The following is a 25,835-nucleotide window of genomic DNA, read 5'->3' as shown; positions in this document are numbered from 1 at the left end:
TAATAACAAGAATGACAAAATTTTCCCTCTATTGGCATTGAGCGTATTTCCTCATTTAAACTACTATAGTGTATTAAACAAAGGTCAGGCCAAGTCATCACAATGTCTAGGCTTTTATTGGCCTATTATGAAGTGGCAAAAGCAGGGCAGCACAAAGAAATACATTTTTTTTTACAATTTTACAAAAAGGAACAATATTTATTTTAAATGTAAATAAAAATATTAGTTTTTTTTTTTATTTTTAAAAAAGTAAAAAAAAAAAATGCCTATCCATAAGAAAAATTATTACTCAGGGATTTTATTACCAATTAATTAACTGAAATAAATAATAAAGAAATAAATGTCAGTGTTACATGTGTCAAGAGTCCTATCACAGTCTTATTGTCATGTTTTTTGTTTTTTATTTTTATATATTTCTTTTCTATCTCCTTACCCATACTGAATGCCCTTTTCCCCTGCAGTTCTTTAATATTCCTGACCTAGAGTAATACATTTGTTGTCTAAATCCAGTTATCAACTGTTAGTATTTCCAGTGCTGTGTGTTGGCCAGAGGAGCTTGTTTGTTCTTCATCCTATAACCACCCGGCATTAAAGGCACCTCCCACTACTCTGCATCACTGCAGTAAGATCTCTGGCAAGTGTGAAATATTAAGACAGGGTGAGTGCAAGTGTGTGGCGCATGGAATTAAATGCAACACATAGAAACACACAGAAACACATAGATCCCAGTAAAATGCCAGGTTGTGTGGAATAAGATGCCTGTAAGAATTTAATCTGAGGTGCAAAGAAAAATCTAACTGCTTTGCAATTTCTGTACAGTATTCCAAAATTGTATTCCAGTTTTTGTTTAAAAAGAAATTTAAATTAGTAATAATGTATATATAATATAATCTGGTAAATTATACTACATATTATTTGGTCTGAAGTGACATTTTCCACTATTAATAAAAATAATAAATGCACATAACTCCAATATTCCAGCAACATGCACTGCAGTAGGGATATGATAAGACCATGTTTTGACATTTTTTAATCTCTGTTATGAGGCTATGCTTCTATTCTAGGAGAGATACGGTAGATCATTGCTTTTGTCTCTCTCTAGAGTGCTACAGAGACAGTGGGATGCAGTGAATGAGACTGCCTGCAGCAGTCTCTCTCTCTCTCTCTCTCTCTCTCTCTCTCTCTCTCTCTCTCTCTCTCTCTCTCTCTCTCTCTCCCCTCCCCCTTTTCATCCCTCCCCTCCTTCTATTTCTTCTTACCTCTTTTACTGAACATACTTAGTGCGCGTTTTCCTCTGCCCTCTGCTCATCTCTTCCTGTAAAAGAATGCATCGATAATTTGATTTCCCATGTAATTCAGTGAGCTGATTTATGTGCTACTGCCAACTCTGGAATAATGTGTAACTACTAATACCATACACTACTCTAGTTGGTGTGTATGTGCGTTTGCAGTGTTTGGTGCCCGCAAAGCTTCAGAGTTCCTGCAACGCTGGTACTGATCTGCTGAGTGTGTCGTACTTGATGCTAAGAAAGAAGGGTTCGGAGCTATCCAAGGACCGTGAGGTTCTCCTGGATCTGGAACATACTGGAGAATCATATGGTGCTGAGTGTTATGGAAGCTTGGAGAACGGGGGCTTCATGCCTCCTCGATATGTAAGTGACTTTTATTAATGTTTTTTTTTTTATACGTTGTTTAAAATTCTTAATCTATGGCTTTATAATGCAGATGTATACCTACTGTGATGTGGTTTTTTTTCCTTCACATCTTCACAAATTGTACTTAGTCCTTAAACCATTACTGTTTTCCCTGGTGCAACATTAACACAATGAGTGCAATCAATGTGGAGTAATTCAGTCTTCATTCTAAAGGAATTTGTCTCATTATTACAGCCAACACTTTATTAGAATCCTACCTATCCCACTTTCTCGGATGTTTGTCACATCGTAGGCTTAACTGTCTACTAGTTTTCTCAATCCAGATTCTCAGATGAGTTGCACAAGATGTTTCCAGATATAGAGGCTGGAAATAAACATCTTTCTAGCACATTTTTTCTCAGTCCTTTTGGATTTTTTAGGATTAACAATGTAAAAATTTTATTACACAACCATATCATCAACAAGCTCATTCATCATTTCTGCCTGTTACATGAAAACAGCTGAATGCTTCTGTAGATGACAATGAAGATCCAATCTATGTTCAGGGTGAAAAGACAGCCACTCCCCCGGTTCGGCCTCCAAGCAATTACTTCAGAGATGGCCAAACTAAAATAGGTAAATGTGATACCGCATTCATGTGTTTGTTTGTTTGCAGTACTTCAATAGATACTAATGTCATCAACATTAATGAAACAGTATATGTTCAGCCAAATCTTTCTAATCTATACACTGAAGGCATTTGGGTTTGAGATAAAAAAAAATAATAATTATGAGACTACCATTCAGTATTTCAGCTTTCATTTCCTGATAATTAAATCTAGCTTTGTAAAATAACTTGGTACAATGTGAACTTGAACCTAGCAACTTTTTGATCCTACACATTTTTCAAGTGATCAAAAATATTGTGCAACTGACAGGTGTTTTTGTTGACAAGGTGCAGTCTCTGTATTAAATCTAACTTAATTAAACGTCTATGCTTGGTTTAAGATATTATTCAGACTACATTTCAAGACTGCATTTGTTGTTCAAATGGATATAAAGACCAAAGAGCTGTCTACAATTTGGAATGTCCTGAGAAGGAAAAAAAACACTTACATACAATCCTGGACAACCATCAGACAGGTTGGCCAAAGGAAGCAACAACAGTTGATGACTGAAATGTTAAGAGCTGTGAAGAGAACCCTTAAAGCAACCATCAGTTACATCAGCAAAAAACTCCACAGGGCAGGAGTAAAAGCATTATGATCCAACGTTTAAAGATCATTTGGACAGCAGGAATGTTGAGGTCATACCACATGATGCAAACTACACATTAGCAGAAAGAATCAGAAGGCCAGATTGGAATTAACAAAGAAACACAGAGATGAACCACAATTGTTCTAGGTCTAAGATTAAGCTCAATGGATGGACAGGTCATGTGATCTGCTCATGATCCAAAACATACAAGCTAATGAGTCGAGCACATTGCATGTAGTGTCATTACTTGGGTTTCCATAGATGCCTTCAGAACATGCTCACTAATCTTTATAGATCATATAACTCACAATGGTGGCAACAGAATGATTTCAGAATTCTGCAGAAACATTCTGTGTGCCAATTTACAGAGAAATGCATTTAGCCTTACTGGGAGAAACTTTATCATTCTGCAAAACAATGAGCCAAGACATATTGCCAACACAAGGAAGAGGGAAAAATGGATAATTTTAGATCGACCAAGTCATGAATAGCATTTCAAACCTGAACAGGAAACTGAAAGAATCTGTGGTACAAGACTGAAAAAGAATACAAGAAGAAGAATACAACAGTTGGGTGATGTCAGTGGGTAGTAGTGATTGTACACAAGGGGTATACAACCAAATATTATGTGTTATTTATTTTAATTTCCTTGAAGATGTCACTAAAGGTGACATTTAACACATCTAGATGTAAACATCAGGAAATAAAAACTGAAAACTGAAACATTGTGTCTTGTACTTTTCTCTTTAATGAACTACTGCTGTGTATACATTTCAGATTTTGTTCTGGTTTGGGAGGTAAAGTCACGCAGGAAGCGGCGTGCTCAATGTGAAGGTCCAGGAGAGACCCGGGAGGATGAGGAGCAGGTGATCCCAGAGGAAAGCAGATCTGAGAAAAGGAAAGCCCAGCTGACCAGATGGAGGGATAAATTCATCCAGAATCTACAGATTGCTGGACTTCTTCTAGAAAAGGTCCCATTTTTAACACCTGTATTACAGGCCTACAGAAATATTCTGAGACTTGGTAGAACTATGTGTTTGGATCTTGTTTCTATTATTAGGAGGAGTCATCCAGTGTAAAAAAGACAATACACTATTTGAAACTCAGTGCACCATGGGAGGTGTTGGTGTACTATGCAGAGGAATTATGCCTCAGAGCACCACTACAGGTCAGCAATTTGTTTTACCCTTTCTAATATTTTCTCCTTTTTCTATTACAAAGCAATACCTGAAGGTCATAATTATAAACGTTTTTTAGGAACAGTTATGAAACATGAATTCTACATCATTTGTTTTCCCACAGGCACAACCGCATCCAGATTTTAACACCTCGGCCCGGGTGCTTCAAAAACTCTGGATACCAAACATCATGGCAGAATCTGTGCCTAACAGGCCAGTGGATTACTACACATGTGCCTTCCGCAGGTCCAAGATGGAAAAGTGAGGACTTGCTGGCTAAACCATTTGTTTGTATGTTTTATTTTTTTTTGTAACTGTAGCTAATAAATTTTTTCCAAGGTTTCTGGGCTGTGAGGATCAAGATAATTATTTTACCAATACGCAGAGACAGCGCATTGTAAGTTCAAAGTTTTTTGCCCATTGGCTACATAAAAAAATGATTGTGGATATAATATTTTTGTATTTGATATTTTTCTTGATATGAGTTTATCATACTAATAATCAAAGGTTTATTTATTTACAAAAAAATTTTTTGTATCAAAAAACGTATTTAGGAGCACCTTCTGACCAATCAGAATCGAGAATTTAACAGCTCTGCACTATAATATGCACTGTATATCTATTATATACTACGGGTGTAATGTTTATGTGTTCTGGATGAAAAGCCATCAACAAAAATTAAGTCAGCTATTATAAATCTATAACTATTACTGATTATAACTAAATATATATATTCCTTATTATTAAACAAGGACAGGCAGGGTCATTTATAGCCTTTTTGGCACCCTAGGCAAGATTTCTATTTTCAACCCCCTTCCACCCTCACCCCCAAAGCTAAGCCCTCCCACCACAATGCTCCACCCCCACACCATACAAATTATTCACAACTTCTATGAACAAAAGTTTCAACACGTTCAATAATCATTGCAAAATTGCCTGAATTCAAATAAGAGAACATATACTGTATATTCAACTTCAGCAGAAAAATAGGTAAATCATTTAAATGAGCGATGGCGCTGTTGACCAAGCAGGGGGCAGGGGGTGCAGGGGGTGCTCACTGGTGCCCCCGCAGCTGGTTGCACCCTAGGTGACCACCTACTTGGTCAATACCTAGAAACAGTGCTGAAAACAGACAGCTGGTGTGTAAGCTGTAATTCATATACATAAACTGATATGTAATTAATTGAATAGTCTAAGAAAGAGATTTGCCCATAACTCTGTTGCCACATCATCATTATGCACAAATTTATGGCAAACCTTTTGCAGATTTTAAACAAAGTAGGTAACAGATCAGTGAGAAGCTACTAAATCATACTGTATTGTAGCGATTGTATTGTACCTGGTACTCACTTTCTTGTGTCTTGGAATAGCCTTTTTAAAGTAGGACGTGCCTAGCCATTGTAATAATATTATCTTTAATAGATTCTTGTGGCATGTCCATAACTGATTTTCAGCACAACATGCTTATGAATGTAATTATTTATGCAGGTGTATGAAATCTTAGCGAGGACTGTATATGGCAAACGGAAGCGCGCTGAGGTTGGAGTGGCTCGACTGTTAAACGAAGGTGCCTTCAAAGCTGCATTCCCACTACATGATGTAAGAGGTCACATGATCTGTTATAGTGATGTTGTAATTTACTGTACATGTGGACATGCTCACTTTGCTCCATTATGACAGTAAATGTTTATTCATAAATAGTTACATACACAGTAATGTAAGATAATGTACCAAGCATAAGGAAGGCATAAGGAAGACTTGCTAAAACCATATATGGACAACTCTTACCACGTACTTACCATATATACTGTCTCACTTGTAAAATTTTTGCTTCCTTGGGAGCACTTTATTTTACGAAACCTTTTAATTCATAGTAATTAATAGGGAAATAAATTGCATGGCACATATTACAGGCATTGCTGCACATCTGCTGTAGTAAAGAGCCCTCTTTACCCCTATATTCTTTACAGTGGGATCTGCAAGTATTTAATAAACTCTGGTAGTATATAATATTATCATAAAGCACAAGATTATTTATTACTAAAACAATGACACTGAAACAGTAAAAGGGGTTAAAGCTACTCTCATACACACTAACCTTAACATCAGTTGTGCCATATACTCTAGCTGGGTCCCCCCCTCATAAGTCACTTTGTATTTAGATATTCAACAAGAAAAATAGGCACCAGATATAATTTGTAAGAAAGATTAATACAACAATTAATTTTTTTGTGAAAAACCTGGTAGTTTTTAAGGAAGATACAGTAACCCTTTTATCGTGGTGGTTACGTTTCAAAACCGCATTCGTTAAATGGAAAAACGTGATAAACGATGCCACCCTAAAAATGCTATTTTATGTATACAGTACTGTACTGTATTAACATTTCACTTAATTTTATAAATAATAATTATATTTTTATTAATACATTTAATTATTTTAACATTAAACACCATAAAAACAATTCCCTATACGTTTTTTGGTCTATCGTGCTATCCTCGAGAGACCGGGAAAATTGGCCAAACAATTTAGTTAGGTGTCAAATGCAATTCTGCGATAAACCGAGATTCGAACTGCAATAAAGCTGGGATTACTGTACCTTAAAATTAATTACTTGTCATTTACACTTCTGTACTAAAAAGTAAATGTTTTCTTTTTGATCCTTAGGGTCCATTTGCGTTACCAGAATATGGGATCTCTCCTGATCAGTTAAACAGGAGGCAGGTCCTGTATCACTACTGGGCTCGCTGGTCCAAATGGTACAAGTACCAGCCTTTGGATCATATACGAGAATACTTTGGGGAGAAAATAGCCCTTTATTTTGCATGGCTTGGTGAGCAGACACTTCTCATGGTGTATACTGCTGAGAGTATATTTTCTGTTTGCTAATGCAATTATAATGATAATATTTGCGGTAAATAATTACATTATGCAAATGTTCTGTTTGGTCTGTGCAGGTTTTTACACAGTGTGGCTCCTTCCTGCAGCTATAGTTGGGACCCTTGTGTTCGTCTCAGGCATCATGACTATGGGATCCAACAATCCAGCGTCAGTATCTGCCACAAATGCTATGCTCCTGCAAAACTTTTTCTGGAACTCAATCAAACTATCACCTTCTGTTCAGCAGACTTTTGCAGTAAACAGTGTTCTGACCATGTGTCTCTTTTTTTTGCCTTTAATCTGTTTCCATGGAAACAGTTGACCAAAGATGCTTCAAAAGCTGGGATGGGGGTGTTTGCAGCAAAAGCACTAAACTGCAATTGAAAGAAGCAAGGCATGAATGCAAGCTTTAGTCAAACGAAAGATGAAAGTCAGACTCTGCTTTTTGCATAGTCACTGATGCAGGGTTTCATATGTTTAGTGTATAAGTGCTATTGATCCACAGATTAAAACTAATGTACTCTATCAAGCGATAAGACACTTATGTCATTGTCAGAACAGCTCCTGTACTGCCTTATTAGCACTTCATACCTCGAGTTAATATCAGATGTGTGAAAGCAGCTTAGGCAATCGCTGTGATGCTGCACTCTCAATCTAAATTATTGGCTGCAGAGTTTAATTATGTTAATTGCATCCTTTTCCCATGTCTTTAAATATAATGTGGGAGGGAGGTAGTTCATACGCCTTCAATACACCTATATTAGCCCTTATGACAACCGGTATAAACATAAAAAGACACCTACATTCATTCTCATGTATTCATTTTTGTTCTCTTGTCCAATTATGTTTTTGTTTTTATTTTATTGTTTAGTTTAATTATTTGTAGTTTTATTTTACTTTTTCTTTCTTCCAAAGAAGTAGCTTTAAAGTCACTTTAGTCATATATTGCAAAAAAGTCTTTATCGTCCTCCAAAAGGGGTAGAAGTGGAGACTTTAGTCAGTTAGTTAAATACCCATCCAGACATGAGGAGAACTTGTGGAACGCCAGTATTGAGTCAAAGTCACTGTCATGTCTGACAAACCAGAAAAAACAACAAACAGACATTATGTTCTTAAAGACATTAGCTCTCTGGTTTAGTAATTTTAAGTGTACCTAATATATGAGTGATAAAATTTAATTTTTGACTAACTTTGACGAGCAGTGTTGCATAGCATTTTACTTTATGCATATCAGAATCACACAACAAAAATTAATAGCTTGCCAAGTGGGATTACAATTTCTAACATTTATTACAGCTTATGTGCATGTCATAAAACGGTAATAAGTTTTTATCACTCAACTTATGAGCATGTATTGAACTAAAAACTATTGAGTAAATGTGATGAATCATCAATATTATGTGATTTTGTCATTGCTACAAAGAATCTCAAAGTGAGTTGCCATTACTAGACTTAGTCAGCATTAACATTAACGAAAGTTTGATAACACTGCTGTGTGCCCTTGAAACAATCGAAACAGTCCATTGTATCATGGACCTTTACAGATCTTTTTAGCAATGAACTTTGGTTGTAACGTATAGTTATGAACATTTCGATTTTTGACATATTTTACATATTTTACTAGGTTATGGATTTACATGTTTTACTAGGTTACGGACCAAAAATACAATCAGTCCAAAAACGCTGTTATATATGTTATGTATAGGAAAGAAATCTGTGAAAGTGGAGGCCGCTACCGTATGTGTCCTCTCTGTGAAACCTGTGATTCTTGGAATATCTCTGACATTTGCCCTATGGCTAAGGTACACACCCTATACCTTTCCGTAAGTCACCTTAGATGGCTGTATAGTTTTTAGTTGCTGTGTGATATGCATTTTAATTGTAATTTCCTATTTTTAGGTGGGATATCTGTTTGACCATCCTGGCACAGTGTTCTTTAGTGTGTTCATGTCCTTTTGGGCCGTTACCTTCCTGGAGTTCTGGAAACGAAAGAACGCTACTCTGGCTCATCACTGGGACTGCATGGACTTTCATGAAGAGGGGGTGTGGTGTAGAATTCCTCAGAGTGATTATGCCACTGTGGCAAAATACAGTATAAAAATTACTATATATTTTTTAAATGTCTGGAATTTTTAGGAGCCTCTACGGCCAGAGTTTGCTGCCACAGCCCCTGCAATGGAGGAGAACCCTGTGACTGGAGTAAAGGAGCCCTACTTCCCAGAAAAAGCCAGACTTTCCCGTATGCTCACTGGATCGATGGTCATTGTCATAATGGTGAGCCTGAAAGGAAACCATTTCTTCCAAGGTTTGTTAAAGGTTTGGCTGTATGTTTGTTCTTCTCATTGTTGCCTTTTCTGTTCCTCAGCTGTTTGTGGTGATGATATTCTTAGTGACTGTCATTATCTACCGCAGTATAGTGAGCGTGATGATGTACGAGACTGGGAGTTCCATGCTGCGCACTCAGGCAAGCACTCAGCAAAGCAGTTAATTATGATACATCTCTCTGCATAGTTCATGGCTTCGATCAATACTGACGCCTGCAACTTATCTTAAACGGTGAAACTGCTCTCTGTTTGTCTCTAGGCAGGGAACATTGCCAACATCTCCAGCAGCATGGTGAACTTGGCTCTAATCTTGCTGATGGGGCAGGTGTATACAGCGCTAGCAGAGCGACTAACAAAATGGGGTATGCATTGTGCTGCTGACTCTTGAGCCTGTAATCCAGCACAATGTGCTTCAGTGCAGTTTGGATGAAGATCAATAAACTATTAAGACTAAGTCTTCTTCACTTACACTTACAACTATATCATAGCTTGCAGTTATGACAGCACCATATCAAACTGTTATTACAGTTATTATTTTTTATAGATATTTATTGTGCAGAATGATGCTTTATTGCTGTCCAGTTTTATTGTATTATTATATTGTCTGGTACTGAAGTTCTTTTTTTATTATTATTTTTTACAGAAATGCACAGGACACAGACACAGTATGAAGACGCATTTACGTTTAAGGTGTTCATCTTCCAGTTTGTCAACTTCTACTCCTCCCCATTTTATGTGGCTTTTTTCAAAGGAAGGTATGAGAATAAGCATTTTTGTAGCATATTTTTATGCAGTTGCATAACACTGGGCAAGTTTTTGTAGCTGAGAAAGTTGCACTGCCTCACTGTTATTTAATAACAGAATAGAAAATGTGCCTCTACAATTTTTATAATAAAAAAAAATCTATGACAAGGAACCGTGACCCCACTGTATAGATAATTCACTGAAGTACAAGCAGTAAGTGTAAATAAGTTGTCCAGTTGTCCACACTAAATGGGCAACAGTATTGTGACACCTGACTTTTCTAACCATATGTGGTTCTTCCCCAAACGGTTACCATAATTGTAGGAGGCACACAAATGGATAGAATGTCTTTGGATGTGTTAGATGAAAAGATAAGAGGAAACCCAAACCTGTTCCAGCATGACAATCGCCCCGTGCACAAAGCCAGCTCCATGAAGCTTTATGGTGTACATCAGGGGTCTTCAATCTTTTCCAGAAAGGGCCAGTGTGGGTGCAGGTTTTTTATTCCAACCAAGCAAGTCCACACCAAATTCTACCTGTTCAAATCTAATGATCTTCATTTTCAATGACTATCAGGTGTGACCATTGATTGGTTGGAATGAAAACCTGCACCCACACTGGCCCTTTCTGGAAAAGATTGGAGACCCCTGGTGTAAATGGTTTGGAGCAGAGATGGCAAAAGTACACACATCTTTAACTCACGTAGAAGTACAGAAACTCATGTTTTAAAAGACTCTGATAAAAGTAGTGACTATACTTTTTCACTCAAGTTAAAGTAAAGAAATATGGGCTCTGACATGTCCTCTACTTCTTCTTCTTCTTCTTTTTTTTCTTCTTCTTCTTCTTCTTCTTCTTTCTCTTCTTCTTCTTCTTCTTCTTCTTCTTCTTCTTCTTCTTTTTCTTCTTTTTCTTCTTTTGGCTGCTCCCATTAGGGGTTGCCACAATGGATCATCCGTCTCCATACTACTTTCTCCTCTACATCTGCCTGTTTCAAACCAACTACCTGCATGTTTTCCCTCATCACATCCATAAACCTCCTCCTTGGACTTCCTCTTTTTCTCCTTCCTAGCAGCTTCATACTCAGCATTCTTCTTCCGATGTACCTGCTCTGCACATGTCCAAACCATTTTAAATGCGCTGTCCCTCTAATAAACTCATACATGTCTTGCACCACCCTCACATACTTCTCTGCCATACCTGACTTCCTCATACAATACCACAACTCCTCTTTTGGGCACCCTGTCGTACGCTTTCTCTGAATCCACAAACATACAATGCACTTTCTTCTGTCCTTCTCTATAATATATATCAACATCCTCAAAGCAAATATTGCGTCCTTAGTGCTCTTTCTCGGCATTAAACCATTCTGTTGCTCACAGATGGTCACCTCTTCTCTCAGCCTAGCTTCCACTACTCTTTTCCATAACTTCATGGTGTGACTAATCAACTTTATTTTCCTGTAGTTACTGCAGGTCTGCACATCTCCATTATTCTTAAAAATCGGTTCCAGCACACTCCTTCTCCATTGCTCAGGCATCCTCTCACCATCCAAAATCTGTTAAGAAATCTGGTTAAAAACTCCATTGCCATCTCTCCTAAACATCTCCATGCTTCTACTGGTATGTCGTCTGGTCTAACCGACTTTCCACTCTTCATCCTCTTGATAGCTGCTCTCACTTCCTCTTTACTAATCCTATACACTTCCTGCTTCACCATCTCCACCTCATCAACCCTTCTCTCTCTCTTATTTTCCTCACTCATCAGCTGTTTGAAATACTCCCTCCACCTTCTCAACACACTCTTCTCACTAGTCAACACATTTCCATCTTTATCCTTTATTGCTCGAACTTGCAGCACATCCTTCAAAGCTTGGTCCCTCTGCCTGTCTAATCCGTACAAATCCTTTTCTCCTTCCTTAGTGTCCAACTTCTCATACAGCTCCTCATATACCTTTACCTTTGCTTTTGCCACATCCCTCTTCACCTGCTGCCACATCTCCTTGTACTCCTGCCTACTTTTCTCATCACTCTTTCAATCCCAATTCTGTTTCGCCAACCTCTTTCTCCTTATTCTCTCCTGCACTTCCTCATTCCACCACCATGTCTCTTTGTCTTCCTTTCTTTTTCCAAAAGTCACACCAAGTACCTTCCTAGCTGTCTCCCTTATCACTTCTGCAGTAGTTGCCCAATCATCCAGCACCTCTTCACCACCACCGAGCCACTGTCTGACCTTTTCCCTAAATCTCACACTACAGTCTTCCTCCTTCAGTTTCCACCATCTAATTGTTCTTTCAATCCTCACTCTCCTCCTTTTCTTCTTCACCTCCAAAACCATTCTACAGACCACCATCTGCATCATCCGATGCTGTCTAGCTACACTGTCGCCTGCCAACACCTTACAGTCTCTAAACTCCTTCAGATTGCATCTCTTGCATAGAATAAAGTCCACATGTGTGCACCTTCCTCCACTCTTTTACATCACCCTATGCTCCTCCTTCTTCTAACAATCAATCAATCAATCAATCTATCAATCAATCAATCAATTTATCAATCTATTAATCTATCAATCTACCACCATCTGCCCTTCCACATTCCTCTCCTTAAGGCCATACCTACCCATTACCTCTTCGTCAATTCTGTTCCCTTCACCTACATGCCCATTGAAGTCTGCCCCAATCAACAATCATTCATACCTTCTACCTCTACATCTAACTCACTCCAGAATTAATTTTTCTCCTTCATCTCACAGCCCACTTGTGGAGCATAAACACTGATGGCATTTCTCATCACTTCTTCAACTTCCAGCTTCATGTTCATCACTCTATCAGAAATTCTCTTCACCTCCACTACACTCTTACTGTACTCTTCCTTCAGAATCACCCCTACACTATTTCTTTTTACATCCACACATGATTTTAAACCCATCTCCAATGTTCCTGGCCTTACTCCCTTTCCACTTTTCCCTTTCTCCTGAACACACAACAAATCTACCAATATCTGCTCCATCATATGTGCTAACTTTCTTTCTTAACCAGTCATAGTACCAATATTTAATATGCCCACCATAACCTCCACTCTCCTACACTTCTTCTTTCCCTGCCGTCTCTTTAGACGTCTTCCCCCTCTCCTTCTTCTCCTTTGGCCAACAGTACATGTATTTAAGTAAAAAGTAACCATTACTACTACCGGTTTTAGTGTCATTCTGGTAACTGGACCTCACATCATACAAATATATTAAAAAAATTTTTTTTTAATGAATGTATCCAGGCAGAACAACCATCATATAGAACACAAACAGAGCAAAAATAATGATGATCAGGTGATCAGGAATGTCTCTGTTCTCAGTAATTTTTTATATCGCTGACTCCCTCTGTCTCATCCATGCTAGCCAAACTTGCTTGCCTTCTGTCCTGCTCATTGTTAGCTTTGTAGGCTAGCCTGGGTCTGTGGTGCGTGATAGCCAGGAAATGATACACCAGTGGGAGATTAAAAAAGCTGCCCAATGACAAGAAATAGGCTGATGAGCTGAAAACAGAGAGCAATGGGAAGAAAATATATTGATCATGTCACCAAATAGATTCAAACTAAAGTAACAAGCCTGGTTTGAAAATGTACAAAGTAGAAAGTACAGATATTTGTGTAAAAAAATATAATGAGTTAAAAGTAAAAAAGAAAATGCTAATTGGTAAAGTACTAATACCAGAAAACTCTACTTATGTACAGAAACAAAGTTAAACCTACTGAAAATCTTCGGGATAAAGCACACTCTAAAATCTAGTGGAAGAGTGGAGATTATTTTAACAGCTTGGTTAAATGTGGAATGGGATATTTAAAAAGCACATATGAATTTTATGGTCAAACGTCTACAAATTTTGTCTATTTAATGTGACTGCAAATGTTTCACATGGGTGTTAGAGGTTTGCTTAATGCCCTGTTTTGTCTTTTTTGTCTACACTACTCACAGATTTGTCGGTTACCCTGGTCACTATGGCAAGTTATTTGGGATGAGAAACGAGGATGTGAGTTCTGTGTACTAATCTGAGTTCTTTGGTTTCTCTACCATGTGTATACATTAGTGCATCTAATAACATCTACTGTAAAACCCATTTCCTTTATGCATTTGTGAGTGGTGTGGTTAAACATGTGGTTTGTTCTTCTTGTATGGGTGGGTTTTACAGTGTGGTCCAGGGGGCTGTCTGATCGAGCTGGCTGAGCAGCTCTTCATCATCATGATGGGGAAACAGCTTATCAACAACATTCAAGAATTTATCTTACCGTATGTCCCTTACAATTTAGTTCTATCTTAATAGTGAAATTTCTTGTCTTGTGCAATTTTAGTAATTTGTTATATCTCATGTCCACTGTTGTCCATTAGTGTTTCTTTTAATAATTATTACATAATAAGTCTAAATATTAGCTTTACACCATGAATTATTTTGATTGTTTGGTCAGTCAGTGAGTCAGTGAGTCAGCAGTTAGAGGAGAAAGCAGAGTGTTGCATTATGGCTCTCCGCCAGCTGCAGTAACTTTACTACTGCTGAGCTTGGCAATGTGACCTTATCATGTACTCTGTGTCTGAGAGAGAAAGATGGCATCTGTGTTTTTATTTTTATTTTTTCAAAACAGTCCTCAAAAAGATTAGATTTAGCACAAAGTTGAAATGAAAGTATGCTAAAGGCAGAGCTTTCAGTTTTTGTTTCAATAATGCATCATGCATCTCTACAAACTTCTCTTCAAGAAGCTTCTATTTAAAGCTGCTGCTTTAAAGTGTTTGTAAGCCTATAAAATCAAATAATCAAATCACTCTGAAGGTCACCTATGGGACTATATATATATATATATATATATACAGTGAGAAAAATAATTATTTGAACACCCTGCTATTTTGCAAGTTCTCCCACTTAGAAATCATGGAGGGGTCTGAAATTGTCATCGTAGGTGCATGTCCACTGTGAGAGACATAATCTAAAAAAAAAAATCCAGAAATCACAATGTATGATTTTTTTAACTATTTATTTGTATGATACAGCTGCAAATAAGTATTTGAACACCTGTCTATCAGCTAGAATTCTGACCCTCAAAGACCTGTTAGTCTGCCTTTAAAATGTCCACCTCCACTACATTTATTATCCTAAATTAGATGCACCTGTTTGAGGTCGTTAGCTGCATAAAGACACCTGTCCACCCCATACAATCAGTAAGAATCCAACTACTAACATGGCCAAGACCAAAGAGCTGTCCAAAGACACTAGAGACAAAATTGTACACCTCCACAAGGCTGGAAAGGGCTACGGGGAAATTGCCAAGCAGCTTGGTGAAAAAAGGTCTACTGTTGGAGCAATCATTAGAAAATGGAAGAAGCTAAACATGACTGTCAATCTCCCTCGGACTGGGGCTCCATGCAAGATCTTACCTCGTGGGGTCTCAATGATCCTAAGGAAGGCGAGAAATCAGCCCAGAACTACACGGGAGGAGCTGGTCAATGACCTGAAAAGAGCTGGGACCACCATTTCCAAGGTTACTGTTGGTAATACACTAAGACGTCATGGTTTGAAATCATGCATGGCACGGAAGGTTCCCCTGCTTGAACCAGCACATGTCCAGGCACGTCTTAAGTTTGCCACTGACCATTTGGATGATCCAGAGGAGTCATGGGAGAAAGTCATGTGGTCAGATGAGACCAAAATAGAACTTTTGGGTCATAATTCCACTAAACGTGTTTGGAGGAAGAAGAATGATGAGTACCATCCCAAGAACACCATCCCTACTGTGAAGCATGGGGGTGTTAGCATCATGCTTTGGGGGTGTTTTTCTGCACATGGGACAGGGCGACTGCACTGTATTAAGGAAAGGATGACCGGGGCCATGTATTGCGAGATTTTGGGGAACAACCTCCTTCCCTTAGTTAGAGCATTGAAGATGGGTCGAGGCTGGGTCTTCCAACATGACAATGACCCAAAGCACACAGCCAGGATAACCAAGGAGTGGCTCTGTAAGAAGCATATCAAGGTTCTGGCGTGGCTTAGCCAGTCCCCAGACCTAAAGCCAATAAAGAATCTTTGGAAGGAGCTCAAACTCCGTGTTTCTCAGTGACAGGCCAGAAACCTGACTGATCTAGAGAAGATCTGTGTGGAGGAGTGGGCCAAAATCCCTCCTGCAGTGTGTGCAAACCTGGTGAAAAACTACAGGAAACATTTGACCTCTATCATTGCAAACAAAGGCTACTGTACCAAATATCAACATTGACTTTCTCAGGTGACTTTCTCAGCTGTATCATACAAATAAATAGTTTACAAATCATACATTGTGATTTATGGATTTTTATTTTTAGATTATGTCTCTCACAGTGGACATGCACCTACGATGACAATTTCAGACCCCTCCATAATTTCTAAGTGGGAGAACTTGCAAAATAGCAGGGTGTTCAAATACTTATTTTCCTCACTGTATATAAATATATATATATATATATATATATATATATATATATATATATATATATATATATATATATATATATATATATATATATATATATATTTAGAGCTAATTGCAATATTGCTGTATTTGGGTTTTTCATTAATTACATATACAGAGGTGTCAGCATACACTACATTAACTAAAGTAGTGGAACACCTGAATTTGTTCTTGTCCAAACTTTTACCACTAATCTGAATGCATACAATTGTATAAAATGTCTGACTGTACTAGCGTTAAATTTTCCCTTTACTTGAACTAGGAGACCCAAAGCTGTTCTAGCCTGACAATGACCCTGTGCACAAAGTCAGCTCAATGAAGATATGGTTTATATGGGATGGGTTGGAGTGATATATCTTGAGTGGCCTGCTATAGAACTTTGACCTCAACCCTATTGAGCACCTTTGGGATGAATTAGAACCCAGCTTCCCCACTTTACATCAGTACCTGATTTTACTAACACTCTTGTGGCTGGATTTGCACAAATCTCTGCAACCCCAGTCCAAAATATAAGTCTCATCTTCCCAGAAGAGAGAGTATTATGACAACAAATGGGGTCTGTAGTAAATGTAGAGTGGGCTGTTAAAAAAAAACATATACAAATCTTATGCTCAGGTGTCCACAATGTTTTGTCTATATAGTGTTTATGGTCTTTTACTGTGCATCATTAATTGCTATAAAGATACCCAATCTAACTAAACAATGCTTATGTACTGTGAATCTTTGGTTGGTAACTGAAATGGAGAAGCTGATAAAGTAGTTCTGCTTTTTACTTAGCTTACGTAATGTAAAAAAAATGCCAACTCATCCCCTGTGGTGAAATTCAGTTATTTTTTCTGCCTGCTAAGATTTTCTTGTTAGCACTGTTGGTATTTTATGTATGTTTATTTGTCAACCTGAAAATACTTTATGGTTGCAACTCAGATTCTAAACTCTACCTGCTTTTTTTTAATCATTAAAGCTATCTAATGGGGAACATGCACATGGCTAAATGTTTTGTTAGCATTGTCTCACATGCAGCAGAGGACTATAAAAAAAAAATAGCATTTATTTTACCTCTGTGTGTGTGTGTGTGTGTGTGTGTGTGTGTGTGTGTGTGTGTGCGTGTGTGTGTGTGTGCCTGTGTGTGTATATATATATATATATATATATATATATATATATATATATATATATATATATTTCTGTGTATATATATATATATATATATATATATATATATATATATATATATATATATATATATATATATATATATATATATACACAGAAAAGTAAAGGCATGGAGACAGAAAAAGGCCCTGACATCAGTGAAGAAGGCTCAGAGTGGGCGTGAGGCACATCGCTGGGAACAAGACTACGAGCTGATAGAGTGTGAAGGCCTGTTTGATGAATATCTTGAGATTGGTAGGACTTTAATTGATTATTGTTGCTTAGACACAATGCTTTTTTTTCACTATTATTTAAGCGTTTCATTTGGAACACTGTGCATTCATTGCATTTAAATGATCAGACTTGTGATGGTGCTTATTTGTTAAGGGGCCAACCGAGCGAACGTATTAGTTTTTAATTAGCCTATATTTTGCTCAGTGCTGCAGTTTGGCTTTATCACCATCTTCGTGGCTGCGTTCCCGCTTGCTCCTCTCTTTGCTCTGCTGAATAACTGGGCTGAAGTGAGACTGGATGCACACAAGTATGTGTGCGAATACCGGCGGCCCGTGGCTGAGAGAGCACAGAAAATCGGCGTGTGGTTTATCATTCTTGAGGCTCTTTCCCACCTGTCTGTCATTGTGAATGTGAGTGTCAGTTAATCACAGGGCATTTTCTACCTCCCAGCTCTTCTCTCTTCCAGGTTTCTAAATGTAACTTTTTCCTAGGCTTTCCTGATTGCTTTCACATCTGATTTCCTCCCTCGGTTGCTGTACCAGTACAAGTATGATAGTGACTTAAATGGTTATGTAAACTTCACACTGGCGTATGCTCCGCACAGCTACAACAACTCTACCACGTGCAGGTAATAGTACTATTACAACTACTACTACTACTATTACTACTACTAATAATAATAATTATAATGGCTTTCGGTGTGAGTGAGTGTGTGAATGTTTTTGAAGTGCCCTGATAATGGATCCACCATGACCACAATCAGGCTGCTCATTTATACAATCTATTGAGTGCTTATTTGTTAACAAAAAAAGGCTGATGTTATAAATGAAATAACAAGTTTACATTTCAACCTGTTTGGAAAACAAACACAGTATACATGACCAGACTGGGCTAGCCAATGAGCTAAAGCTGGACTGTGGTGACCTTTAAATTGGTCCACAATACCATAAATCATTTGACTTTGGATCCGAAGATCATGTGTTCAAATTCCAGCCGCACCAAGCTGCCTCTTATTGGCCCCTGAGAAAGGCCCTTATCCCCATAGCTGCTCAGTTGTAAGACTGAGAGAAATGTATGTCTTTCTGAATAAGGGCATCTGCCAAATGCCATAAATGTTAATATATAAAAAGAGTAATTAAAATGCTAATTGGAATAACATTTAAATTAAATCACAAATGACAGGAACAATAGCAACTAATTTTGATATTATGGTTTGTAGAATACAACATTTATTTATGGCCCATGGCTCTCAATCAAGTTTGATTATTGGATCTTCATAAAGAAAAGTTTGGCGTCCTCTGATTTAGATCATAATGATGACAGGACACACACAAAATACTGCAACTTTTCCGCCAGTAGGGGGAGTAATTCACCCTGAAAACTAAATTCTCTTGCTGATTTGGGAGTTTGTATTGTGCTGTGTGTTGGCTCAGATACAAGGCTTTCCGAGATGAAAATGGGAAGTACACTCTAGTTTACTGGGAACTTCTTGCAGTCAGACTTGGCTTCATCATTGCATTCGAGGTAAGTACTGACCAATGAAAATGAACTATATCTGTCAACCAGATCCCTCATGGGGGGGGGGGGGTTTATTGGGTACTGCGGTTTTGATGATGGTATTGGGTACTGCGTTTAATGCAATAGGCTAATAACTGTCATTTAGGTAATGACATTACAGTTTTTTGCCAATCACCAATTGTTCATTCCTAGGTACACCTTCTACCACTCCATCTAACTCACTCCAGAATTTTTCTTTCTCCTCCATCTCACAACCCACTTGTGGAGCATAAACACTGATGCCATTTATTATCACCCCTTCAACTTCCAGCTTCACGTTCACCACCCTATCAGAAACTCTCTTCACCTCCACTACACTCTTACTGTACTCTTCCTTCAGAATCACCCCTACACCATTTCTCTTTTCATTCACACCATGATAGTTTAAACCCACCTCCAATGTTCCTGGTCTTATTCCCTTTCCACTTGGTCTCCTGAACACACAACATATCTACCTTTCTCCTCTCCATCATATCAGCTAACTATATCCCTTTACCAGTCATAGTCAAGTGCCCACCCTAACCTCCTACACTGCTCCTTTTCCTGCTGTCTCTGTACATATCTGCCTTCTTTCCTTCTCCTCCTTTGGCCAACAGTAGCCCAATTGTCACCAGTACCCTATTGGCTAACAATTCCTGCAACCCTCCCTATTTATCTGGGCTTGGGACCGGCACTAAGAGTGCACTGGCCTGTGCAACCCTGATGGCTGGGTTAGTAAGGGGAATCTCCAGTGCAACTTAAAATGCTAATTTAATATTCATATATGATAAGGATATAGATGTTGTATGTATCTTATGCCAAATAGCTGATAGCTTTAAAGCTGAAACTAATCAATGGGGGAGATGTTGGGTCATGGCATGGTTCACCCAGGGAAGCATTCATTTTAGAACCATCATTGCCGCTTGGTGGTATCTACTTGTGTGCACGAACATACAGTTCAGCGTCAGTTCAACATCAAGCAGAACATTTTGTGAGGAATAAATGATGGAAGAACCTCCTGCTAACTTGCCACAACACCCTTGGCCTTATTTGCATGATTTTTCATTGAAAAGAGTTTTGGTCTCATGATAATCCAGTGTTTGACTCATTTAATATAATTCTATTAATTGATTGCTGTGCTTAGAGTAACATTAGTCTTTTCATATAAACTAAGTTGATTAAGCAAAGAGTCTTGTGATAAAAAAATTATAGTCACAATGTCACAATGTGTAGTACTTCTAGACTACCGGTACTTTTCTGGAGTCAGTTTATTTGTTTATAGTAAAGAAATGCAATACATATATTGAATTCATTTAACAATGATTAAAATCCAACATGATCTTGTTTAGCACGTGGTGTTCTTTGTCCTGCGCTTCATTGACTGGATGGTTCCGGATGTTCCAGAATCTCTGGAGCTGAAGGTGAAGCGAGAGCGCTACCTGGCTAAGCAGGCTTTGGCTGACAACCAGGAGGCGCTGTTGGTAAGTGATATAAAGGCACTAGGCTCAGATACTGTTGTGGTCAGAGCTCTATAGCAGGCCATTAAGATCTTTCACCAACTGATGCAAACCATATCTTCATGAAGTTTGCTTTGTGCACAGGGGCATTGCCATGTTGGAACGGGTTTGGGTCTCCTAGTTTAAATGAAGGGGATGCTACCACATCCAAAGACATCCTGTATCATTGTGTGCCTCAAACTTTGCAATGACAGTTTATGGAAGAACCACATGAAATACAAAAAATGTTTTCATGTGAACATTTGGACATAATAGTTATTTTAGTGATTGGGCATCTGTACTACAAAATATTTTTTTTCAACTTGTGCTGTTTAAAAGGGTTAGTAAGGATGTGAGTACTGAGTACAGATGTTTTTGAAAGTTTTACTTGGATAAAGGTCAACAAAAAAGTTTTTGCTTATGTCGTCATATTCCCTAATAATGCAGTACAGTAACAGTGTTTGTGTTTTGATTACTTTAAAAAAACAAATAACCATTGTGAAATACAGTGCTTGTCACAAGTTTGGAAACACCTAGTCTTTAAACGTTTTGGAGACAAATGCGTGTTCTTTTTGCTTATATGCAGCAAACTATATACAAGGCAAAAACACAAGAAATGGACAGTGAATAACTGGATTCCAAAGTGGAAATGTTTGGCGCTAACCAAAGAACTTATTTAAGACAAAGTGCAGGAGAGAAGATGTTACCAAACTCCCTCACACCCACAGTCAAAAGAGGGGGAAACTTAATGGCTTGGGGTTGTTTTGAAAAGGGGAAGGTTGGAAACTTATTCTGGGGGACAGGAACACTTAAACAACATGGCTAATATATTTAGTACTAAGAATGGCAATCAATTCTGTCTGGACTGTACATACTTTAAGCAAATTCACCCTACAAGACAATTGCCAAAACTATACATCCAGTGCTCAAATTGAAGAGGGGGCTGGGGGGGGGGATCCAGGACCCCCCATAAGGCATTAAAAAAAAAAAATAGACTTAGGGGGGGTCCCCAAGATTATTTTAGTAACAAATATAAGAATTACACAACAACTGGGGACCCCCCACAAGACTTGACTCAATTTGAGCACTGCATACATCCAAGCTCTGTAAACTTTATTTAGAGAGCAAAGCATGAGCTGGAGTGTTCTCTGTCTGTCAAACATGGAATGCCCTGCCCAGTCACCAGACCTAAATACTATTGAACTGCTCTGGAATGAACTGAATCACAAGGTCAGGAAGAAATATCCAAGTAGTGAACATCTTTAGCAAGTTTTACAAGAGGCAGGGCAAAGTATATACATCTGTATATTAATATATCTTCTTGTTCAAAAAAATACCTTCATACTTTTAAATGACCACATTTATTGCATATAAACTATAGGAACATGCATCTGCCTCTATGTGCCCCTTTCCAAACTTTTCACAGTCACTCTTTCTTTTAATATGATTGTTACTCATTCACAATGGTTTAGATAATAAAGGCCATAATAATAATAATAACAATGGGGACAAATTTCACTTACTATCTTTTGATTCATACAGGTAATAAACACACAAGGATTCCTTTTAGAAGGAGAAAAGATTTCTTATCTGTTTTGGGACTTTTGCCACCTTTGTTAGCCCGGGACATTTATAACATTACCCTACTGCACCTTTAGTTATCTAATTCTGTCCTGCTAATAAATTCAACTGAATGGCCCAGCTTCATTAAATTGAAAGGTTTTAATGATCTTACAGCTTAATAAATGATTTAAAGAATAGTTACAGTAGCCAGTAAAGTTGGATTTAGTTTTCCCCTTAATAATAAAAACTTATTTAAAAATTCCATGTTGTGTTCACCTGTGTTATATTTTACTAGTATTTAAATTTGTTTGATGATCTGAAACATTAAATGTGTGACAAACATGCAAAAGAATAAGAAATCAGGAAGGGGGCAAACACTTTTTCACACCACTGTATATGTTGAAATATTTGGGATCACAGATGAACTGACAGCACAGGTCAAGTTTCAGTCTCTTTTCACACTCACCATTTTCCAGTGATGTACAAGGTTTGATTAATGAGAGATTCTGCTTGGGTAACTAGTCGAGTACTTTGGAGTTCATGGTGGGATTAGTATAAAAAGCAGCACATAAACGTTATTCTGAATTGCTCTCCATAAATGAATGTTCACTGGCATCACGTTGAGCAGGCAATTTAACAGTATTGTGGGTAATCTTGGAAACCGGTATCCAAAATGAAAATTGACAAAAAGAAAAATTTGAAAACCACATAACAATAAACTCAGAATGTCATCATAACATAATTATATTGACATGCTAGTTATTATTTCTTAAATGTGCATTCCTTTATTGTCAGTGGTTATTGGTATTGTAAATTTATTGTAGTTTTGTTCTGATTAAACAGAATTCTTCCTGCCTAATACGTGTGCTCATGTTCCCAGAGCTACAGTATCACACTTTGGGAAAAAAATCAAAAATCTAAAAGTATTCAGAAGCAAAGAAACACCTGATCAGTATCAACTTCAAGCATCAGTTTCACCCTAACATGTTCCCACTCTTTTCCTGTTTTTCCTTTTCTTCTCATTTTTCTGTCCGTCCTTTATTCGCTCTTCCCCCTAAAGCAAGCGACACGTCTGGCAACTTGAGGCGAGTCTGCAAGGTTCGAGGGTCTCCAGGAGAGGGTGCACTTATAAAGCAAGGGCTGGACCCCATCAACAATCAGCACACAGTAACAGACTTTCGAAGAAAAAAAAAATTTAAGTTTTGCACAAGTTTTGGACTGTGTGGTGTTTTGGTGAGTGCGTGTTTACAGATGTCTTCATTGGATGGCTGTGCATCGACACGTTTCTGAGAGAGCATGCCTGTTTCATTTAGACATCTCCATCTGGTGCACTTGGAATGCCAAAACCAACCAAAAAAAAATCCACAACTATTATGCTTCCAAAATAAGGCTTGATTCTAGATATTCAACCAACTCTACATTCCATCCAACACGCCATCAAGCTGTGATAAAATACTGACATGAGAAAACTGAGGTGTTTTTTTTTTTCTTTTTCTATGAAATATATTCAAACCATTGACAAAGTGTGTAAATGGAGTTCATCCTGTACTGGTGTATGATTTGCTTCTATGTAATAAAATTACAAGTTCATCTTTATTCACGCTATTTCTCCACCCAAAATAAATTATTGATGAATGTTAACTCTCTCAGTTATTTAGCTTGCATGCCAGTGAAATTTTGGGATCAGCAGATTTTTTGCTTCATCTTTGATGGAACGTTCAACGGCTATTAGTAGTAAATATGTTTGAGCAAGTTTGGGATCTGAATGAGATGGGTCTCACACTAAGTGTTTTAGCAGTGTATTTCAGAGCCAGGGAGCAGAAGCCAAGTTGGCACTAACACTGGAACGTTAATCTGGTGTTAACAAGTCCTTGAGAGATGCACACTGCTTTCGTTTTACATTTTAGCCTCGTGCTTTACTTATGATCCTTATGCGCTCCAATTCCAGATCAGTAAATCAAGCGAAGGCTCATATTAGTCAAGCCTGTGCATCACCTTCCCTGCTGAGTTGATTTTACTGTTTGTAGCCTTGACCTGAAGGAAGCACTAATGCAGAATTAGGAAAATGAAGTGAATTTAAATGAGATTTATTGGAAGCCAACAGCAGACAGGTGTTCTGTTAATGATTTCTCAACAAACCCACTCCACCTACAAAAAAAAACAAAAAAGACAAAATTAAAAAGTATTTCTCTGGCCCAAGGCATGCTCTCTCTCTCTCTCTCTCTCTCTCTCTCTCTCTCTCTCTCTCTCTCTCTCTCTCTCTCTCTCTCTCTCTCTCTCTTTTACTATCTCTCTTACTATCTCTTTCTGTCTGTCTATATATCTGTCTTTACATCTGTCTGTCTCACTCTCCCTGCATGCCTTGCACATGTCTGGCTTTTTGTTTTGTCTGTCTGTCTTTCTCTCTCTCTGCCTATCTCACACTTTATTTGTTTGTTTGTCTGTCTTTTGCTGTATCCAATACTTTCTCTTTTAGTTTCTCTCTCTATGTGTCTTTGTCTATATCTATATATTCTTCTATCCATTTCTGTCTCTCTTCTTCTTTGTATCTCACATGTTCTCATTATGTCGTTCTCCCTGTCTGTCTATATATCTGTCTGCCTTTATTTTGTCTGCCTATCTCTCTCTGCCTGTCTCACACTTTCTGGATGTCGGTATGTTTTTTTTCTGTCTCCCGCTGTCTCACACTTTCTCTGTCTGTCTCTCTCTTCCCCCACTCTCTGCCTATTCCTGCTGAGGCTTTGCTTTTGATTGTTGCGAGTGCAGTGTGTTCTTGTGCTGTTCAGCCTGAAGGAAGAGTGCGTTAGTACATGTTGGAGCTCTGAAGTATGCAACGTGGACAGCGGCCATCATGCTGCACTCATACACAATCTGGAGCTAAACAAAGCAAGCAAGGAATTGGCAAAAAGATACACGCTTGCTGCTTTTAATACTTTATACAGGGATTTTTTACCCACAGCATCAAGTGGCATAGCAGTTAAAAAAACCTCAACACACACGTGTCGACCAAATAAACAAGATCCTGATGTTTGATTACAGATGTTCTTTGGGAAGTCTGCCTGGCGACCTAGTTTTCCTTGTTTTCTGTTTTTTTTTTTTTTATAAGTTGGTACATTAGATGAAACATGTGGGACAGAGAGAGTTAAGTTCAGGAGATTTGAGTTTGAGCATGTCTTCTCATCTACCTAGCTTTCTCCTAAGTGATACTTACTTAATTACACACACGCTTGAACGCATGCATGCATACTTATATCTCCTTTGCTTCGTTCTTCATATCTCTCTCTCTCTCTCTCTCTCTCTCTCTCTCTCTCTCTCTCTCTCTCTCTCGCACTCTTTCTCCCCCTACCTGCTATACACTTGCAA

General features: G+C 38.0%; 1 protein-coding gene across 2 annotated transcripts; it reads left to right on the top strand.

Annotated features, from left to right (window-relative positions):
- Positions 1-1,090: 1,090 nt before the first annotated feature.
- ano11 (anoctamin 11) lies at positions 1,091-24,113 on the top strand. Of its 2 annotated transcripts, none has more exons than XM_083569807.1 (23): positions 1,091-1,652; positions 2,156-2,270; positions 3,669-3,862; positions 3,952-4,059; positions 4,194-4,330; positions 4,409-4,466; positions 5,558-5,668; positions 6,735-6,900; positions 7,025-7,115; positions 8,653-8,749; positions 8,847-8,990; positions 9,084-9,221; positions 9,313-9,411; positions 9,531-9,633; positions 9,915-10,026; positions 13,979-14,033; positions 14,193-14,290; positions 17,762-17,898; positions 18,082-18,287; positions 18,369-18,505; positions 19,311-19,401; positions 20,763-20,894; positions 23,533-24,113. In XM_083569807.1, the coding sequence occupies exons 1-23, from the start codon at positions 1,521-1,523 to the stop codon at positions 23,554-23,556; spliced, it is 2,685 nt and encodes an 894-aa protein (XP_083425933.1). In that variant the 5' UTR covers positions 1,091-1,520; the 3' UTR covers positions 23,557-24,113. The 2 variants fall into 2 exon arrangements, with proteins under 2 accessions (XP_083425933.1, XP_083425934.1); XM_083569808.1 differs by having other exon boundaries at positions 1,111-1,652; positions 2,201-2,270.
- The last annotated feature ends 1,722 nt before the right edge of the window (positions 24,114-25,835 follow it).

This window comes from Silurus aristotelis, assembly GCF_946808225.1.
Source record: "Silurus aristotelis genome assembly, chromosome: 19".
Lineage (NCBI taxonomy): Eukaryota > Metazoa > Chordata > Actinopteri > Siluriformes > Siluridae > Silurus > Silurus aristotelis.
Note: the sequence above shows the minus strand (reverse complement) of the source record. Positions and strands in the feature narration are given on the sequence as shown.